Below are 20,997 nucleotides of genomic sequence, written 5' to 3' on the forward strand. Positions count from 1 at the left end.
ATACCACAATTTGTTTATCCAAACACCAGGTAATGGACATTTATTTGGGTTATTTCCACAAGTTATTACGAACCTTTGAACCTTCGGTTACAAGTCTCCCAATTGACATGTTTTTCTTTATCTTGGGTAAATAGCTAGAAAATGGGATTGCTGGTTCATTTGGTTAGGTGTATCTTTAACTTTGTAAAAAACTGTCAAACTGTTTTCCAAAGTAGCTACACAACTTTGTCTTCTCACTAGCACTATAAGAGAGTTCCCACTGCTCTATACTCTCACCAACACTTGGAACTGTTAGAGGCCATTCTAACAAGTGGGTAAATGGTATTTTGTAATTTTAATTTGCATTTCCCTAAAGACTATCAAGTTGAATATCTTTTAATGTGGTTCTTTGACATCAGCATTTCTTCTTCGGTGAAGTGTCTGAATCTTTTGCCAACTTTTTTTTTGAGACAGAGTCTCGCCCTGTCTCCCAGGCTGGAGTACAGTGGTGCGATCTCAGTTCACTGCAACCTCCGCCTCCCAGATTCAAGCGATTCTCCTGCCTCCGCCTCCCAAGGAGCTGGGATCACAGGCGCGTGCCACCACATCCAGCTAATTTTTGTATTTTTAGTAGAGACAGGGTTTCACTATGTTGGCCAGGCTGGTCATGAACTCCTGACTTCAAGTGATCCCCCTGCCCTAGCCTCCCAAAGTGCAGGGATTACAGAGGTGAGCCACCACGCCTGGCCTCTTTTGCCAAATTTTTATTCACATTATTTGTCTTCTTATGATTGAGTTGCACAAGTTTCTTGCACTAGCTTCTAGTAGTTTGTTGGCAATCTGTGGTATTTTTTAGCTTGTAGAGGTGTCACCCTGATGTCTGACTTCATGTTCACATGTTGTTCTCCCTGTGTGCATACCTGTGTCTTAATTTCCCAACCCACCCCCGCCACCGGCCCTTTTATTTAGGCAAGGTCTTGCTTTGTCAACCAGTCTAGAGTATAGTGGCATGATCATAGCTCACAGCATCCTTGAACTCCGGGACTCAAATAATCCTTCCACCTCAGCCTCCTGAATAGCTAGGACTATAGGAGTACACCACTGTACTTGGCCACAAGGTCATAGTCAAGGTTCACTATTTTGCATACAGACGTCAAATTGTTCTACCAACATTTGTGAAAGACATTATCTTTTCCTCATTGATTTATTTTCACACCTTTGACAAAAATGATTGCCCACACGGTATATTTCTATTTCTAGATTCTCTATTTCACTGGTCCGTCTACTCTTAATCCAGTATCACAGTGTCTTGATTACTGAAGCTTTATAAGAAGTGCTGAAATCAAGTAGGATAAATCCTCTAAAACTGTTATTTTTGAAAACTGATTTGACTATACTAAGTCCTTTGCCATTCCACATAAATTTTAAAATCTGCTTGTCAATTTCCACAAAAATCTTCCAATAGAGTTGGGGTGGTGTTGAATCTATAGATGAATTTGGTAAAAACTGCCAAATTAATATCAAACCACCTAATTAATAAACATAAAAATCACTTATTTAGGCCTTTTAAAATTTATCTCACTAGTGTTTTGTAGTTTTCAGCATACAGGAAACATACTGTGCTAAATTAATCCCCAACTACTTTATAATCTGAGCTATTACAAATGGTATTTTTTACTTAGTTTCCAAGTGTTCACTGCTATTTTTTGCATATTGACCTTGTACTGTGCAAACTTGGTAATTAGTTTCAATCACTTTTTTCTGGATTCTTAAGATTTTCTACATACATCATGTTTTTAATACACACAGTTTTGCTTCTTCCTTTCAAATCTGTATTATACAGATGAAATTCTACAACATAACGCTGAATAGAACACTATAAGAGCGCAGACATCCTCGCCTTGTTCTCAAATCTTAGTGAAAAGTATTCAGTCTTTCTTTCACCATTAAATATGTTAGCAATAGATTCTTTGATAGATGTCCTTTATTACGCTGAGAAAGTTCCCTTCTATTCCTAGTTTATTGAGAATTTTACACTCATGAGTGGATGTCACATTTTGTCAAATAGGTTTTCTGCATCTATTGAGGATAGTTCTACTATATTCTTGTTAATATGGTAAACTGCACTGACTGATTTTCAAATGTTAAACTAACCTTAATTCCTGAGATAAACACAATACGGTCATGATATACTGCCCTTTTAATATATTGCTGGATTTTTTTGTACTGTACTTTCTCCCCCCTTGTAACGTTTTTGTCAGATTTTGGCAGAAGGTAATCCTAGCCATATAAAATCAACAAGGAAGTGTTCTACCTTCTGGAAGAATTTATGTAGAATTATTATTTCTTCCTTAAATTTTTTGTGAAATTCTCCAGTGAAGCAATCAGGGCCTGAAATTTTATTTAGAGGAAAATTTTTAGCTACAAATTCAATTTCTTTAACGTAAGTAGCGCTATAATAGCCCTATTATTAATTAAAGCTTATGATTAATTTCAATTAAACAGAACTATTTAATGACTATTAGTCTCTTCTCATGCTGCTATAAAGGAATACCTGAGCCTGGGTAATTTGTAAAGGAAGGAGGTTTAACTGACTCACAGCTCTGCATGGCTGGGGAGGCCTCTGGAAACTTACAATCATGGTGGAAGGCGCCTCTTCACAGGGTGGCAAGAATGAGTGCCCAGCAAAGGGGGAAGATCCTCATAAAATCATCAGATCTTATAAGAACTAACCCACTATCTTGAGAACAGGATGGGGGAAACTGCCTCCCCATGATTCAATTATCTCCACCTGGTCCCGCCCATGACACATGGGGATTATGGAAACTACAATTCAAGATGAGATTTGGGTGGGAACACAACCAAACCGTATCAATTACTTAATAGAGTAGAGCTATTCATATGCTACCTATTTCTTCTTGAATGAGCTTTAGGTACACAGTTTGTCTTTTCCAAGAAACTATTTTATCCCAGTTGTCAAGTTTATTGGCATAATATTGTTCAAAATATTCCCTTACTACTCTTCTAAAAAATACGTGCTCTGTAATGAGGTCCTTCTTTCATTTCTGATATTGATAATTTATGTAAACTCACTTTTTGGTCTGATCAATTGGCTATGAATTAGCAATTTTAATAATCTTTTTTTTTTCAAAAAAAATCCCAGCTTTTAGTTTCATTGGTTTTCACTGCATGATTTCTATTCTTATCTTACAATCTTACATTTCTTATGTTTATTTTGGGTTTAATTTTCTAGTTTTCATTGCATGATTTCTATTCTTATCTTACAATCTTACATTTCTTATGTTTATTTTGGGTTTAATTTTCTAGTTTCCTTTTTTTTTTTTTTTTTGAGACGGAGTCTTGCTCTGCTGCCCGGGCTGGAGTACAGTGGCCAGATCTCAGCTCACTGCAAGCTCTGCCTCCCAGGTGTACGCCATTCTCCTGCCTCAGCCTCCCGAGTAGCTGGGACTACAGGCGCCCGCCACCTCGCCCGGCTAGTTTTTTTGTATTTTTAGTAGAGACGGGGTTTCACCGTGTTAGCCAGGATGGTCTCGATCTCCTGACCTCGTGATCCGCCCGTCTCGGCCTCCCAAAGTGCTGGGATTACAGGCTTGAGCCACCGCGCCCGGCCTTTTTTTTCCTTTTTAAAAGACAAGTCTCACTATACTGCCCAAGCTGGCTGTGAATTCCTGACCTCAAGTAATCTTCCTACCTCAGGTTCCCAAAGCATTGGAATTACAGGCATGAGCCACCTCGCCCCAGCTACTTTCTTAAGACAGAGGCTTAGATCACTCATTTTAGATCTTTCTTCTTTTCTAAAATAAGCATTTAGGGATTTAATTCACAGAATTAATTTTACGGATTTCCCTGTATATACTGCTTTGGCTGCATTCCAGAAATTTTCCTATGTTGTAGGTTTTTTTTTGTTTGTTTTTTGAGACAGGCACAAAAACAGCCAGGGTCTGTTGCCCAGGCTGGAGTGCAGTGGTGCTATCTTGGCTCACTGCAACCTCTGCCTCCTGGATTCAAGTGATTCTATTGCTTCCCAAGTAGCTAGGATTACAGGTGTGTGCCACCACACCTGGCTAATTTTTGTATTTTTAGTAAACACAAGGTTTTGCCATGTTGACCTGGCTGGTCTCAAACTCCTGGTATCAAGTGATCCACCTGCCTCGGTCTCTCAAAGTGCTGGGATTACAGGAGTGAGCCACCACGCCCAGCCACTATGCTGTGCTTTGATTTTCATTCAGTTCAAAATATTTTCTAATTTTCTTTGTGATTTCTCTTCATCTATGAATTATTTAGAGGTGTGCTAATTTGCAAATATTTGGGGATTTTCCAAGTATCTTTATGCTATTAATTTCTACCTTAATATTGTTCTGGTCAGGGAATATGCTTTGTATGGTTTCAATTCTTTTAAACTATTAAGACTGCTTTTACAGCCTAGAATATAGTTTATCTTGGTATATACCCAATGTGCACTTGAAAAGAATGTATACTCTGCTGTTGTTGAATGGAATGTTCTTTAATGTCAAGTAGATTAAGCTTGCTGACAGTATTATCCAAGTCTTCTATATTGACTTGCAGTTTCACTGTTTTATCAATTACTGAGTTAAAAATATTAACATCCCAATTATAATTGTGGGTTGGTCTATTTCTCCTTTCTGTTCTATCAGTTTTCACTTCACATATTTTGGAGCTCTCTCATCAAGAATATACACACTTAGGGCCATTATGTCCTTTTGAGGAGTTAACCCATTTTATCATTATGAAATGTTCCTCTTTATTATACAGTTTCCTTTACATTCTATGTTTATTGAGCTCCTTGTATGTGTGCCTTTAAAGTTTTCATAAAATTTTGGGGAAAAAAAATTTCTGCCCTCACCCTTCATAGACTTTTTGATATTGCCCCACAGGTCACTAATACTGTGTTCATTTGCTTTACAATCTTTTTTCCTCTATACACTTCATTTGGACAGTTTATATTACTTCTTTAATGCACTGATCTTTTCTCCTAATCTGTTAATTCCATCCACTTTATTTTTCAATTCAGATATTTTTCATCCCTAAAAGTTCCAATTGAGTCTTTTTTATAGCTTTCTTTTCTCTTCTCATCCTTTCTTAACAATCCTTTACAGCCTGTCATCCAAAGACTGAAAAATGTTGTTTGATAAATGTTTGATTTTCTAGTACCTTAATGCAGGAAGGTAAACCCTGTCTGTGCTATTCCATCATGGCTAGGAAATGAAAGACCACATTCAGTTCCTAATTTGAATTATAACCCTGTACCAAATGATGCTTCTACTAGGAAGCTTTAGCCAAAAACCTAAGTTGCACATTAGCATCTTTCCTGCCAAACTCAACAGAAGACTAAATGCTACTTTTATCAGGTTCCTTACTAAGTATGTGTACATATATGGACATCTTTATGGACATGACTATCTCTCCAGACAGACACTGCAAATACCTTGATGATTTATCTCTGTATCCATGGTATTTAACAAAGTGATCAGAAAATAGTAGGTGTTTAATAACTGTTTGCTGGATGAATGGAAGATATGCGAACTCATGCATACAATCTCATGCTACGCTCTTTCATACCTGTAAACACAACCTCCTCTCTAATGAAAAATCAGTAAAGCACAATAAACTCGCCTAGGACTCAGGAGACCAGCTTCTGCTAGCAAGACTATTTCCTTGGGAGCAGGAAATGTGTCATATGTCATTTCTGCAGAGTTCCATGCACTTAGAAGCGCTAAGCACAAATACTAGCAGTAGTAGATTAAACATCCATGATCTGTGGCCCAGCATCATTTTCTACATACAGATGAGGTGAACTTTGCTTTTTTTGTTTTCAAATATCTGACCCCTCTGAACTTTGCTTTTTAATACACCCACACACCTGCTTGTACATGCTACTAACTGTATTTAAGTTGAATGTTAAATCTACATAATTTGTTTTTAAAAAAACAATTTTATTTCACATTTATCTGAAAATGGACCAGAATCTCAAGTATGTTTACATTTTAATTGTTCACATTTTAACTGTTTCTTACACTATCAGTTTGCCCTGTTTCCTGCCCTGCCCCAGCTTTATTAAGGTATAGTTAACAAAATATATAATTTTAACTTTTCTTCTAATAATTAAAGGTCATTTGAACTGCGTATAACTCATTAGCTTTGCACTAAGTTTTTTTTGTTTGTTTTTGTTTTTGTTTTTTCTTTGAACAGAGAAGGCATAACCCAGTAAACCAACAATTAGGCAATGGAAAGGTTATGTATACCCTGCAGGAAAAGCCACTGTACCTAGAAAGGTAGGTGGACCAGGATTCAGAAGCCTGGTGTCTTTTACCACCTCACCACTGCTTCATTATGCTAGACTGAGCTTCTATAAAGGAGAACTGCATGGGTATTAAGGCTTCTTCCAGTTGTGACAAGAGTATTAGATCAGCTTGAAAAGCAGAGACTTTATTTTACCCAAGCTAAAACACATAAAAGAAATCTCAGCCGTAAAACCTTTCCTCCAACTCTAAGTTATCTTCCTTTCCTGGCTAAGCTATTCTTTTACCCCGAAGTCATTAAGAATAGAGAATAAGTTGTTATAAGGGACAATGATAATTCTCTGAACCTTAGTTTCTACATATGTAAAAAGATGAATAATAAGACCTCACCTACAGGGTGATCAGAATTACAAAAAAAAATATGGATACAATCGCTGACATGGAAGGAATCTGGCTCAGTAAATGATGTCAGCTACTATATATAACCATTACTTTTAATTTTTTTTAATCAGGGACTTAATCAGTGGTCAGTAATCAGAATTATTTGGCAAAGACCTCAAATAAACCTCTCATAAACCTAAGTTTCTTCTCTCCTTTAGCTCTAAATATCTCTGCTTTCGGTGTGCAATTCTGACATCTATTAAGTCCCGTGTGCCAGGCCCCAGGCAGGTTTGGGGGCACTATGCTGAAGAAGGTTTAATCAGGCTTCCTGATAATCAAGGAGCAAATGATAAAATAAAAAAATTAAAAACAAAAAAGTGCTGCCATACATTTTTGGAGTGCTTTATGGTTTACCAAGTGCTTCTATATATATCATGTCATTTGATTGCCATGACAATCCTGTGGGAGAGAAAGGCCAGATCTTATTATACCCAGAAGACGGGTGACTTACTTTAGGTCACACAGGTTATATACGGTAAACGTTGAGTCTACATATGCTAAGCCCCCAGGCTCTCTACACTGAATGTTACATTTGATTCAGAAAAATGCCGCAAATATATACTGCACAGTCTCCTTTGGGGACATAATAATGACATCTTCAGGATATTAAAATAAATCTCATGGATATGATTCCATTCAGACAAAATTCAAAAACAGAAAAATAATTCTCATGGGATTTTTTTTATTTCTCTAAGTATTTGGCCTGTCTCTGGAGAAAGTCAGTCTATGGCACAAGCACACTGTTACATTCCTCTGCTTTGCCACAGGAATAGATCTTTGGCTGTAATGAAAGCAGCAGCAGCCATTTGAAAGTACAGCTGTAGGAAAAACAGAACGCTGGCAGTCCCTACAGTGCAAAAGAGCCCATTCTCCCTGCCATAAAGATAGCATTAAAAATAAAAAATAAAAACTACTGCTTAAGTGCCTATTATGTACCAGGCTCAGAAACATTCAGTAACATATCCAAAATATCTAGCTAGTAAGTACCTGTTCAGCTCCATAGCCTATAGTCTTTCCATCTGTACTGCTGGAAAAAAAACAAAGGCAAGGCAACAACATGTTCTCAATTTTTTTTTTTTCCTTTATGGCTCCACATGGTTACCAATCAGTGAGTCAAATAGCAGGAGTTCTAATTCTAACCGCCATTAACTTTCTGTGTGGCCATGATAGTTATTTAACATCAGTGAGCCCCTACCTATATATTACGAATGTAGAAAACAGTCTGCTCTATCTGCCTCTTGTGAGGATCAACAGAGAGACTGAAATGCAGACACTTTAAATGTATACAGAATTTACATACAGAAGAGATTATTCACTTAAACTTCCATCACTGTTATCTCTTGGTGGTAGATTGCAAGCGGATTTTTTATTCTCCCTAAGATAGGAAACAGAAGGCACGGTGAACATATATTTTGTTAATCAGGGAAAAAAAAAAAAAAAACATTTAAAACAAAACAAAACTTCTACTTCTAGAGAAAGCTCTGATAAAGAGCCACTGTGAAGAGAATGACCTACCTGGTCATTCTGTGTGTGACAAAGAACTAAAGAGTCTCTCTGCCACAAGGCCTGGAATCTTCAGTCTTAGCTGACTGGTAACTGTGATTACAGATTTAATATACAAAGATGCTTTCTTAGGTTTTCCTTCTGTTTTGAATAAAGTCTTTAGTGCTACAGGTGCCAGGAGTATAATGTAAATACCCCAGGAGTGAAAACAATGTCCCATAATCAAAGGGAGACAGCAAATGTTATATGGACCTACCACTAACTATAACTATGCTTTTTTTTAATTATTTTTTTAATTGTTAATTTTTGTGGGTATATGGTAGGTGTATATATTTATGGGTGGAGGCTATTTTGATACAGGCATGCAATGTGTAATAATCACATCAGTGGTTGGGCTCAGTGGCTCACACCTGTAATCCCGGCACTTTGGGAGGCCGAGGCGGGTGGATCACCTGAGGTGGTCAGGTGTTCAAGACCAGCCTAACATGGAGAAACCCTGTCTCTACTAAAAATACAAAAATTAGCCGGACATGGTGGCATGCACCTGTAATCCCAGCTACTCAGGAAGCTGAGGCAGGACAATCACTTGAACCCAGGAGACAGAGGTTGCAGTGAGCCGAGATCGCACCATTGCACTCCAGCCTGGGAAACAAGAGGGAAACTCTGTCTCAAAATAATAATAATAAATCACATCAGGGTAAATGGGGTATTCATCCCCTCAAGCATTTATCCTTTGTATTACAATCCAATTATACTCTTTTAGTTATATTTTGAAATGTACAATTATTTTGTTGTACTACCAAATACTAAGTCTTATTTATTTTTTCTAACCATTTTTTGTACCTCTTAACCCTTCCAGCTTTCCTCCCACACCCCTCCTTCCAACTACCCTTGCCAGCCTCCCATGTACTCTCTATCTCCACCAGATCAATTGTTCTAACGTTTAGTTCCCACAAATAAGTGAGAACATGTGAAGTTTGTCTTTCTGTGCTTGCCTTATTTTGCTTAATGTAATGATCTCCAGTTCTGTGTTGTTGTGAATGTCAGCATCTCCTTTTTTATGGCTGAATAGTACTCCATTGTTTATACGTACCACATTTTCTTTATGCATTCATCTGCTGATGGGACACTCGAGTTGCTTCCAAATCTTGGCTACTGTGAACAGTGCTACAATAAAAATAGGGGTATCTCCTCGATGTACTGATTTCCTTTCTTTTGGGTTTTACCCAGCAGTGGTATTGCTAGACTATATGGTAGCTGCATTTTTAGTTTTTTGAGGAACCTCCAAACTGTTCTCCATAGTGTTTGTACTAATTTACATTCCTACCAAGAGTGTATGAGGGTTCCCTTTTATCCACACCCTTAGCAGCATTTGTTATTGCCTGACTTTGGATAAAAGCCTTTTTGACTAAGGTGAGATGGTATCTCATTGTAGTTTTGGTTTGCATTTCTCTGATCATCAACAATGTTTAGCACCTTTTGTATATGACTGTTTGCCATCTATCTTCTTTTGAGAAATGTCTACTCAGATCTTTTGTCAATTATTTTAATCAGATTACTAAATTTTTTCCTATAGAGTTTTTCAAATATTTGCAAATATTTTCTCCCATTCTGTGGGTTGTCTCTTCACTGTTAATTGTTTTCTTCACTGTGCAGAAACTTTTTAACTTGATGTGATTCCATTTGTCCATTGTTACTTTGGTTGTCTGTGCTTATGGGGTATTACTAAGAAATCCTTGTCCAGTCCAATATCCGGGAGAGTTTCCCCAATATTTTCTTCTACTAGTTTCATACTTTGAAGTTTTAGATAAGTCTTTAATCCATTTTGATTTGATTTTTGTCCAAGGCAGAAGATAGGGATCTAGCTTCATTCTTTTGCATATGTACACCCGGTTTTCCCTGAACCATACATTGAAGAGAATGTCCTTTCCCGAGTGTATGTTCTTGGCACCACTGTCAAAAATTAGTTTACTGTAGATGTATGGATTTAGTTCTGTGTTCTATTCAGACACATAGATTCCACTGATCCATGTGTCTGTTTTTATAACAGTACCATGCTGTTTTGGTTACTATAGTATAATTTGAAATCAGGTAATGTGATTCCTCCAGTTTTGTTCTCTTTGCTTGGGATAGCTTTGGCTATTCTGGGTCTTTTGTGGTTCCACATAAATTTTAGGATCGTTTTTTCTATTTCTGTGAAGAATTTCACTGGTATTTTCACAGGGGTTGCATTAAATCTGTAGATTGCTTCAGGTAGTATGAACATTTCAACAATATTGATTTTTCCAATCCATGAACATGGAATAGCTTTCCATTTTCTTGTGTCCTCTTCAGTTTCTTGCATCAGTGTTTTACAGTTTTCACTGTAGAGACTTTTCACTTCTTTGGTTAATTTTAAGTTAAAGTATTTTATTTCATTTGTAGCTATTATAAACGGAATTACTTTCTTGATTTCCTTTTCAGATTGTTTGCTATTGCCATATGGAAATGCCACTGATTTTTGTATGTTGATTTTTTATCCTGCAATTTTAGTGAATTTGTTTATCAGTTCTAATAGTTTTCTGATGGAGTCTTTAGGTTTTTCTAAGTACATGATCCTATCATCTGCAAACCAGGATAATTTGCCTCCTGGTTTGCCAGGAAAGAAAGGATGCCCTTTCTTTCTCTTGTCTGATTGACTTAGCTAGGACTTCCAATATTACGTTGAGTAACAGTGGTGAAAGTGGGCATCCTTGTTGTGTTCTGATCTTAGAAAAAAGGCTTTCCATTTTTCCCTATTCAGTATGATACTACCCATTCATCTGTCATATATTGTTTTTAATTACATTGAGGTATGTTCCTTCTATACCCAGTTTTTTGAGGATTTTTATCACGAAGGGATTTTGAATTTTATCAAATGTTTTTTCCACCATCAATCAACTGAAATGACCATTTGGTTTTTGTCCTTCATTCTGTTGATATGATGTATTACATTCATTGATTTGTATATCCTGAACCATCCTTGCATCCCTGGGATAAATCCCACTTGGTCATGATGAATGATCTTTTTAATGTGTTGTTGAATTGGGTTTGCTAGTATTTTGTTGAGGATTTCTCCATTACTATTCATCAGTGATACTGGCCTACAGTTCTGTGTTGTATGTGTGTGTGCGTGTTTAATGCATCTTTGTCTGACTTTGGTATTAAGGTAATACTGGCCTTGCAGAATGACTCTGGAAGTATGCCCTCCTCCTCTATTTTTTGGAATAGTTTCAGTAAGATTGGCATTTGTTCTTCTTTAAATGTTTCATAGAATTCAGCAGTGAAGCCATATCCAGGCTTTCCTTTGCTTGGAGACTTTTTATCACAGCTTTGATCGCATTCCTTGTTACTGGTCTGTTCAGGTTTTGGATTTCTACATGATTCAATCTTTGTAGGTTGTATGTGTCCAGCAATTTATCCATTTGTTTCAGCTTTTCCAATCTATTGGCATATAGTTGATCGTAGTAGCCAATAATGATCTTTTGAATTTCTGTCGTATCCATTGTAACGTCTCCTTTTTTAGCTCTGATATTATTTATTTGGGTCGTCTCTCTTTTTTTCTTAGTCTGGCTAAAGGTTTGTCAATTTTTTCTTTTCAGAAAACCAAAAAATCTTTTTGGGTGTGGAACCCAAAAGAACTTGCTTTTCTAGTTCTTTAAGATGTATCATTAGGTTGTTTATTTGTAGTGTTTCTTTTTTTTTCCTTTTTTTTTTTTTTTGATGTAGGCATTTACAGCTGTAAACTTATCCTCTTAGTACTGTTTTTGCTGTATACCATAAGTTTCAGTTTTCCATTATCATTTGTTTCAAGAAATTTTTTAATTTCCATCTTAATTTCTTCATTAACCCATTTGTTATTCAGGAACATAGGCAACCAATCCCCACTTCCCGGAAATTTGCTAAGCAGAGTCATCAACTCATTTGAAATCTGAACTAAAATCCAAAGTGTGACAGATATTTTCTTAGTGTTTTAATACATCTCTGTTTACTATTAAGTCTAAAAATAAACCACTGAGTTTGCACGTCATGGTAAAGAAAAAAGATTAATAAATGATATTCTATTCTGAAAATTCTTTCCCTGAAAAATTACTGAGAAAAAAATTGAATCCTTATCTGAAAGTAAACTGTTAGGAAACTTGCTAAGGCAGAAAGAAGATAATGTCAGTGGTGCCACCTATATAAAATAAAACCTACGTATCATGTCAAAACTACATATTCCAGCTTGCCAAGTAGGTCACATGCTCTTATTTAAAAAGAGACATCTCAGAGATAAGAATGGTTAAAAACAGAACAGTGTCAGTCAAATAATATACAGGCAAAGAGAAAGATCTACTCATTCATAACTAAAGAATAATTGATCCAACCCACCTGTTTTACATATGGAAACACCAAGGCCCAGAAAACAGAAGAAATCTGTCTGTATGTGGTGAGAATAATTCAGAGTCTGAAAATCAATCTGTATGCTCCACAGAGCAATCCAGAAAAGATGAATAACTCTGAACAGGCTAACTCAACAGCCTAAAATTACTTCATTATTTAGTCAGCAATGCTTAGCATGAGACACCTCCAGGCAGACAATTTGTGCAGCAACTTTTCTTATAACTCCCCTAAACCATGTAATTTAGCCAGTGATATAATGGAGATATTATACAGCATACCACAGAACTAGCCTTGTGAGATCTACAGCAAGGGGTCTGTTCTTCCATCCCTATGTGAGAACACCTAGCGGGGTGTGCTGCCAGAAAGTCAAGCTCCAACTCCTGTGACTGAATCACTGGCTTTGTACTAAAAAAATTCCCATCTGAAGGAAGCAATTAGTAAGTTTAAACACAATCTGTACTGATGCTTTGGAAAGTCATTGGTCAAGTGATGTCTACTCTGCCTTTATCTATGTTAACTAGGTATCTTTTATTAACAGTGAACTCGTTTTTGCATGAGGCATAGTTTAAAAAAATGTTTTAAAGTTAGAAGATACATGTTTTAAAAACTAAGTGCTGAATATATTTATTTGTTCCTTGGTTTCTGGTAAACCCAGAACTTTGAGAACCTTGAATAAACTTTAAATATGTATATACATACATATACATACATACACACACACAGACACACACACACACACACAAGTTAGGTTTCTCAAAATGCTTTGTAAGACCTTGCATTATGTGCTCACTGGGATGAGTTTTTCAACTGGAACTTTCCTTTAAATTTTTATGGTATTATAATTTCATTTTTTTCATCCTTGGCCTCCAATTCTTGCTTAAAGGCTGTATCAATCCATCAACTGCTGTATCCAACTCCTGCCTCTCTGGGGAGCTGACCTTTCAGAGCCCCTTTGTTGGATTCTTGTCCTAACAAAGTTAAATTCTGCCTACTAAATTTAACAGTGAGACTTTCAGAATAATTTGCATCGATTTTGCTTCAATTTGCAATGTGGGTCAAGAGTCTGCAACTTCGGATAATAACAAACTGACTTGTTCCATGTCCCCAGTTATTTTCAAATTTAGGGTTAATCACAGGATAGTAGGCATTTATAGAAAAACTATCTTTTCCTTATTGTTCCTTTGATATAGTTTTTAAATACATTTACATGGTCCTATAATCAAAAAAATATAGAAAGATGAATAGTTTGAGAAGTCTCCCTCCCACTCCTGTTCTACTTACCCTGTTACTACAATATGTACAAAATTATTTATCAGTTTCATGTATATTTTTCCAGAGTTTCTTTATTTAAATAAATGAAAAAATTGTGTGTGTGTGGGGGGGCAGGTATTCTTATTTTCCTTTTTATTTCACCCAAAAGGTAGGATACCATATGCACCATTTTGCACTGTGCTTTTTCATTTAACCATTCATCTTGGAAATCTTTTCATTCAATACACAGAAAGTTTCCACTCAAAGTGGCCCCCATTCAGAGTTGGTCAGGAAAGTCTGCAGTCCAACAAATGAGAGCAGTTTATCAGCACTGATTATCGGGGAGTACTAGGCTCATGCCAGCTGTGAGAATAGCTGTCTGTTTCCACAATGCCATGGCTTTTACTCCTCAGAAACTCTGTCTCAAAGCCAGAAACGGCTGTACCTAGAGACTCATTTTACACATGATAAAGCTAAATGGGAGAGCAGAAGGGACTTATCCAAAGTCAGATGGTGGTCAGGCATGGAACTGGAGGTAGCTAGTTTTCTGCATTCCGAGAATCCTAAATTCTCCCCACTGTACCACTTACATCACAATTTTTTTTTTTTTTTTTTTTTTTTTGAGACACGGCCTTGCTTTGTCACCCAGGCTGGAGTGCAGTGGCACAATCACGGCTCACTGCAGCCTCGACCTCCTGGGCTCAAGTGATCTTCCCACCTCAGCCTCCCCAGTAGCTGGGACTACAGACACGCCCGACCAGGCGTGCTAATTTTTTTGGAACTTTTTGTAGAGATGGGGTTTTGCCATGTTGCCCAGGTTGGTCTTGAACTCCTGGGCTCAAGCAATCTGCCCACCTCCCCAAGGGCTAGGATTATAGGTGGGAGCCACCACACCCAGCCCTTTGTCACAAACTTTTAAGGACTTGTCACTACCTGCAAAGTAAATGTCAAATTCTTGTGTCTAGCACTGGTCCTAATTTAGAAGGAATCAGGGTGTGGTATGGTGGGAATAGTAATAGCACCTGCTTAGAATTAAACAATCTAGGTTCTAGTCCTCTCTGGGGTCCAGTTTCCCCATCTATGAAATAAGAGGCTCAAACCAGACATTCTCTAAGGTCTCTGCTAATGTTTCCAAGGTCTTTGACTTCTACCTTCTAATTTGAAGAGTCTGGTCTTTGCAGTTGTGCCTGTGCTCATGCTGTTAGTTCTACCTGGAATGTACCTTTTGTACATTCCTCCACATTTTTCAAGGCCCACTTTGACTTTTCCTGGTATTTGCCCATTTAAAAAATGCTAAGCACTCTCACTTCAGGACTTGGAACCTGCTCTTCCTTGACCTAGATTTCTCTCCCTCCAAAGGGCCATACAAATTGCTCTCTTAGTCCATTTGGTTCAATGTCTGCTAAAACTTTATACGTTCCCCAAGCAAATTAATTATTCCAACTTTCTCAGATTGGCCTCAAGATTTAGAACCATGTATCACACCATATTCTGGTCCCAAAGCTGGAGAGTGAGGGGTGCTTCTCTTAGTCACTAGTCTGCTCCAAAGCCCACAGCCTTTGGAGTCAGGCTTGGGTTTAAATCTTGACTCCACTATTTCCCAATAGTATGACACTGGACAAGTTTCTTAGTCTCTCTGAACCTCTCTTTCCACATTAGTAAGATAGGTATAATTAAAATTTTCTTGACTGTTATAAAAACTACATTATATTAAATATATAAAGTGACTAACACATAATAGGGATTCAATAAATGTTAGTTTCTTGTACCACTTTTTTTCACAGCCACAAAATACTTACTCAATACTCTTTATTAGAGAAATAAGTGTTTCCTACTTTGGTGTCATTTTTAGGCCTGCTGGCAGGTAGGTCACAGTTCATTAAAACATGTACACATATATCCAAGATGACCTGTACCAGTTCTTTAAAAGAAAGAGGTATGACGGCGGGGGCGGAGGGGAACAGCTTCATAAGCTGTCAGTCTCCTGCCTTTGGTTCAAGAACAATTTAATAGTCCAACTGCTTTTAAAAATCTCTTTTATTTTAGCTCCCACAAATTTGTAAAAATCATCACTATCTTTAGAGTAAATGACCAACATACTTATTCTGAAGAAGTTACTAGCCAGAGGAATCATTAGAAGGAATCTTGGTACAGAATCCTTGCCATAATTCTGAATTTCCATTTAGTTTGCAGAATGTTGTGAATTCTAACAATATGTTATCAATTTGTCTCCTATATGGGCTTGTTTTAGAGAAAAATTCTTCTCCAGATTTATTTTACTACTCTGTTCTGTATTTATTTAGCTAGACATTTGCAGAAAATTGGTACACTACTATATTAGTTGTTTTTTATATGGTTAAGTCGCCAAACAATGCTAAATATCTCCTGAAGGAAAAAAAAACAAGTTGGGAGTTAAACCAGGATGACAACTGGACACTAAAACTGAAAACCTCTAGCAATGCCTAGCATTTTGTTTAGGATTTGGAGAATTTTACTATTTCAAGATTTTTGTTTCTCAAGGATAGTTTACTACTATTCCTATTTTACAGTTTAGCAGAAATGTAAAAATTCCCTTCCTCTATCCTTCTGGCATGTAAGAAAAGGACACTAGCTGGCAAGCACTATTTTTATGTTGACAGCAGAGCTATTTTGAGTCATCTTAGTACTATCCAATGTTTACGCCAAGAAAAGAGGTTAGCATGACATCAGCAATTTAAAGAGTAAATGCTCTCTAAGAGCAAGAGTAAATGCTCAGTTTTCGGTCATTTAATAAGTATATTTCTTTTGAACAACAAAGTCTATCTTTTCATCATAAAGAATAATGCAGTTCATCAACGTAAACCATTAAACCATAATTAGAAAGTCCTACCTTTTGTGCATCTCCTGTGAAATACGCAATGGCCAGGGTGGGCAGAATCATGAACAGTGCATTGTAATAGAGCAGTCCATATTTTCCCAGCTCCTAGGACAGTAAATAATTATGTGTTTCATCTGCATTTGGTTCTAGCAGATACAACACTGTACAAAATACCACTCAAACTACACATACCTACACAAACACACACACCCTCCCCTACAACATACACAGCAAATGAATTAAGTTAGAAGTTTTGCAAACATTAAGAAATAACCTAAACTTTCAAGACCAAAAAAAGCATCTTACAAAATTTTATACTTACTTGAAATAAATTCCTCAAGTGCTTAAGATCAGAGAAATAAAAATGACAACTGACTGCCTCAAAATAGCTCGAGAAAAGAGGTTATTTTGAACACACACACACACACAGACACACACACACCAATATCGAAACATCCCGCTGAATCCATTCTCTTTCCAGAACTGAATCAAGAGCCACTGAGTATGTCTTGGGCTTTTCAGAAGCCTAGCACAGTGTCATTTAAGAAAGGGATGAGGCTGGACATGGTGGCTCACACCTGTACACTCAGCACTTTGGGAGGCTTAGGCGGATAGACTGCTTGAGCCCAGGAGTTCAAGACCAACATGGGCAACATGGTGAAACACTGTCTCTACAAAAAATACAAAAACAGCCGGGCACAGTGGCTCATGCCTGTAATCCCAGCACTTTGGGAGACTGAGGCAGGGAGATCACTTGAGGTCAGGAGTTCAAGACCAGCCTGGCAAACATAGTGAAACCATCTCTACAAAAATACAAAAATTAGCCGGGCATGATGGCAGGTGCCTGTAGTCCCAGCTACTAGGGAGGCTGAGGCAGGAGAATCACTTGAACCTGTGAGGTGGAGGTGCAGTGAGCCAAGATCGCGCCATTGCACTTCAGTCTGGATGACAGAGTGAGATTCCATCTCAAAAAAAAACAAAAAAACCTAGCCGAGCATGGTGGCACGTGCCTGTTAAATCCCAACTACTGAGGAGGCTGATGTGGGTGGATTACTTAAGCCTGGGAGTTCAAGGCTGCAGTGAGCCAAGATCGAGATCGTACCACTACACTCCAGCCTGGGTAACAGAGCAAAAACCTATCTTAAATTAAAAAAAAAAAAAAATTAGCCAGGAATGGTGGTATGCACCTGTAGTCCCAGCTACTCAGGAGACTGAGGTGGGAGGATTCCTTGAACCCAGGAATCCGAGGGAGGCTGCAGTGAGTTCTGATTATGCCACTGCATTCCAACTTGTGCAACAGAGCAAGACCCTGGCTCAAAAACAAAACAAACAAAAAGCACAAAGCAAGCAAACAAAAAAAGATGGCCAGATTCAGACACACAGACTCAGGCCTAGACCAATATCAACGGACAGCACTTCTCAATGAAGTATTTCCGAAAATGTGCACATGAAGTACAATGAAGACTAAGATTACTATAACTACAACTCCCAGAACACAGTATGACTCACTGGGTTCTTAACTACTAGGGAGCAACAAAGGACAACACACATCTTCAAACACAGGGAGCCTATAAGAACTCTGAGTCCACCTTTGATTCACACACTTATGGGACATTTAGCATGAAGCTGTCTCCTGAAAATGCGGATCCGGGTTTGAGAGGTGGGAAGAGGGGACAGTGAGGGAGTGGTAAGGATGGGGGCATAGCACTTCCCTAACTCCTGTGATTGAAAGATTACTGACTGATGAAAAAAGTTGAACTGCCTTCTCAAAAGCAACACTGAAGAATTGGAAATAAATACCCAACAATAGAAAACTAGCTGATTAGGCTGGGTGCAGTGGCTCATGCCTGACATCCCAGCATTTGGGGAGGCCAAGACAGGCGATCACCTGAGGTCAGGAATTTGAGACCAGCCTGGCCAACATAGAGAAACCCCATCTCTACTAAAAATATAAAACTTAAGACTGGTCTGGTGGTGGACACCTGTAATCCCAGCTATTCAAGAGGCTGAGGCACAAGAATCACTTGAACCCAGGAGACAGAGGTTGCATTGAGCTGAGACTGTGCCACTGCGCTCCAGGCTGGGCGACAGAGTGAGACTCCATCTCAAAAAAACAAAAAGAAAAAAAAAGGAAAACTAGCTGATTAGACGGCTAGACTATAACACAGCTGTACAATAAAACATTACACAGCCACTAAAAATGTTTAATGATGCTAACTGACATAGAAAGGTGTTTAAGAAATGGTACTAAGTGAAAAATACAAGTTAGAAAATATATCATTCCTCCTTTGCTTAAAATTTTAACATACAGATAAATGTGCACACACACACACACAAAATAAAGGATATCCACCAAAACGGTGCTTCTCACTCGATGATAGTATTAAGGGAGATGTATGTTTTCTTCCTTTTGCTTATCCACATTTTCTACTACTTCTATCATAAACATGCATTATTTTACGTAGTAGTATAAAGTTAAGTTTTAAATTCGATAGCTACATTCAGGTCTAAAATGCAGCACAAAATCTTTATGCCATATGACTAATACTCAATGGACTATGATTGTAAGCAGTCCTGATATTATCAGTAACAAAACTCCTGATTGGCTGCCCTGCCTATGGAGTAGCCATTCCTTTGTTTCTTTACTCCTAAAAACAAAACAAAACAAGAAAACTCCTGATGTTTAAAAAAGCACCTCAGCATGGCCGTACTGCCTTACTGCCTCTAGGATAAACCAAGTAACTGACTGCTTATGGTCACCACAAGTATCAGTGTAAAGGTGTGCCTCATGTGTACAGCAGCAAAAAGAAAGTCATACTGGAACAACCTTTAAGAAGGGTGCCCAGTCAGCCAGAGGCATGAGTGTTATCCAGGAAGTACAGGATGTGCATAGAGACACACATACACACAGATACACACCATCCAGTAACTGACAAACAGCAAAAACCTAAATGCCAAAACTTCTGTTTTTCTTTATGCATTTTAACTGTTTTGAATGTCTTTCTCCCTGCCTTCTTAAATAGAGTACACTGACTAAAACTAGATTTAGGGCATCATCATAAACATGTATTATTATGTCTTATGATACATTGTTATGCTTCAAAAATCTGTATTATCATGTTTATGTAGTATGTTCTTATTCAGTGTTGCCCTTACGGCTGTTTAATAGACCCTACATCTTTTTTTCTTCTTCAGTATTTCTGTCTTTTATAATCCGACTGTTTCTCTTGTTGGCTGACCTTTTATACTGCTGGTAAACCTCTCTGCCTCTAAATAGAATTCTACCTTCTAGTTTGTTGCCTGTAAGATATGAGCTAGGAGAAGTAATCAATGAACTTAAAAGTTCTAGTACAAATAAGTCATAGTCATTTCTAAGTGAGAAACTGAAGGGCTCTCCTAGGAATAAAATACTCAGAAACATTCTTGACTTTTTTTCTAGGTTCTAGGATGTACTATAGATTGTACTAATATGGTAGCCACTAGCCACAAGTAGCTATTTCAGTTTAATTACAATCACATAAAACTACTGATTTCAATTTCTCAGTTATTTTCAAGTGTTCAAGGGCCATGCATGGCTAATGACCAGTTAATGGAACATAGAAATATAAATTTCCAATGTCACAGAAAATTCTATTGAACAGTGCTGTTTTAGACAACTGAAGCTACAGGACAAATAAAATGCCATATAATATTATCTATTTTCCAAAGTAGCAAACAGGCTGAAGAAAAGAGTAAGACCAATCACTAACTGCTACCTTTTCTCCAGCTATTTTAAAAAGATAAAAATTCTTACTAGTAGCTTCCATTAAAATGCAACCATCATATAGATTCATCAAAGCAAATAAATGGAGGCCAAGACATGCATATTTAAAGAAAATGGGTTGGAAACAAATCAACACTGTCCTTGGTTCTTCGAGGTTATTCCAAAAAAAAAAACTATCTGCAAAATAATGAAAACTACTGGGATAGACATTCAATCTATACTTCTTTTCTAGAGGAGCAGGCAAAGTCCCTGGCCAAGGCAAGGTCAATTCAAAGTACTAAAGTACTATCAAGCAGGTAGGACACTTGTATTTATTTATTATCTAAGCTCCCAAAAAGGAGCTTAAGTAGTTTCAGAAATACTGTACATATAATAGAAAAGACTAAAAACTAAGCCGTTAAAGTCCATCTGACTAAAGAGAAAACATGGATAGGAAAATAAGATAAAGTCATGGTCAGTTACAAGAAGTAATTATGAGATAAAAATGTACCAGCTGCTCAGGAAAAACTATGGTGACATCT

General features: G+C 37.4%; 1 protein-coding gene across 1 annotated transcript in view; it reads right to left on the minus strand.

Annotated features, from left to right (window-relative positions):
- Positions 1-20,997, minus strand: part of SLC35D1 (solute carrier family 35 (UDP-GlcA/UDP-GalNAc transporter), member D1) — a 50,723-nt gene that overhangs the window by 21,763 nt on the left and 7,963 nt on the right. Inside the window, exon 8 of the mRNA XM_011936856.1 lies at positions 16,726-16,818. Coding sequence (XP_011792246.1) covers positions 16,726-16,818 — 93 coding nt within the window. The remainder of the gene's footprint in view (positions 1-16,725; positions 16,819-20,997) is intronic.

This window comes from Colobus angolensis, unplaced genomic scaffold (genome assembly GCF_000951035.1).
Source record: "Colobus angolensis palliatus isolate OR3802 unplaced genomic scaffold, Cang.pa_1.0 Scaffold158, whole genome shotgun sequence".
NCBI classification, from domain to species: domain Eukaryota; kingdom Metazoa; phylum Chordata; class Mammalia; order Primates; family Cercopithecidae; genus Colobus; species Colobus angolensis.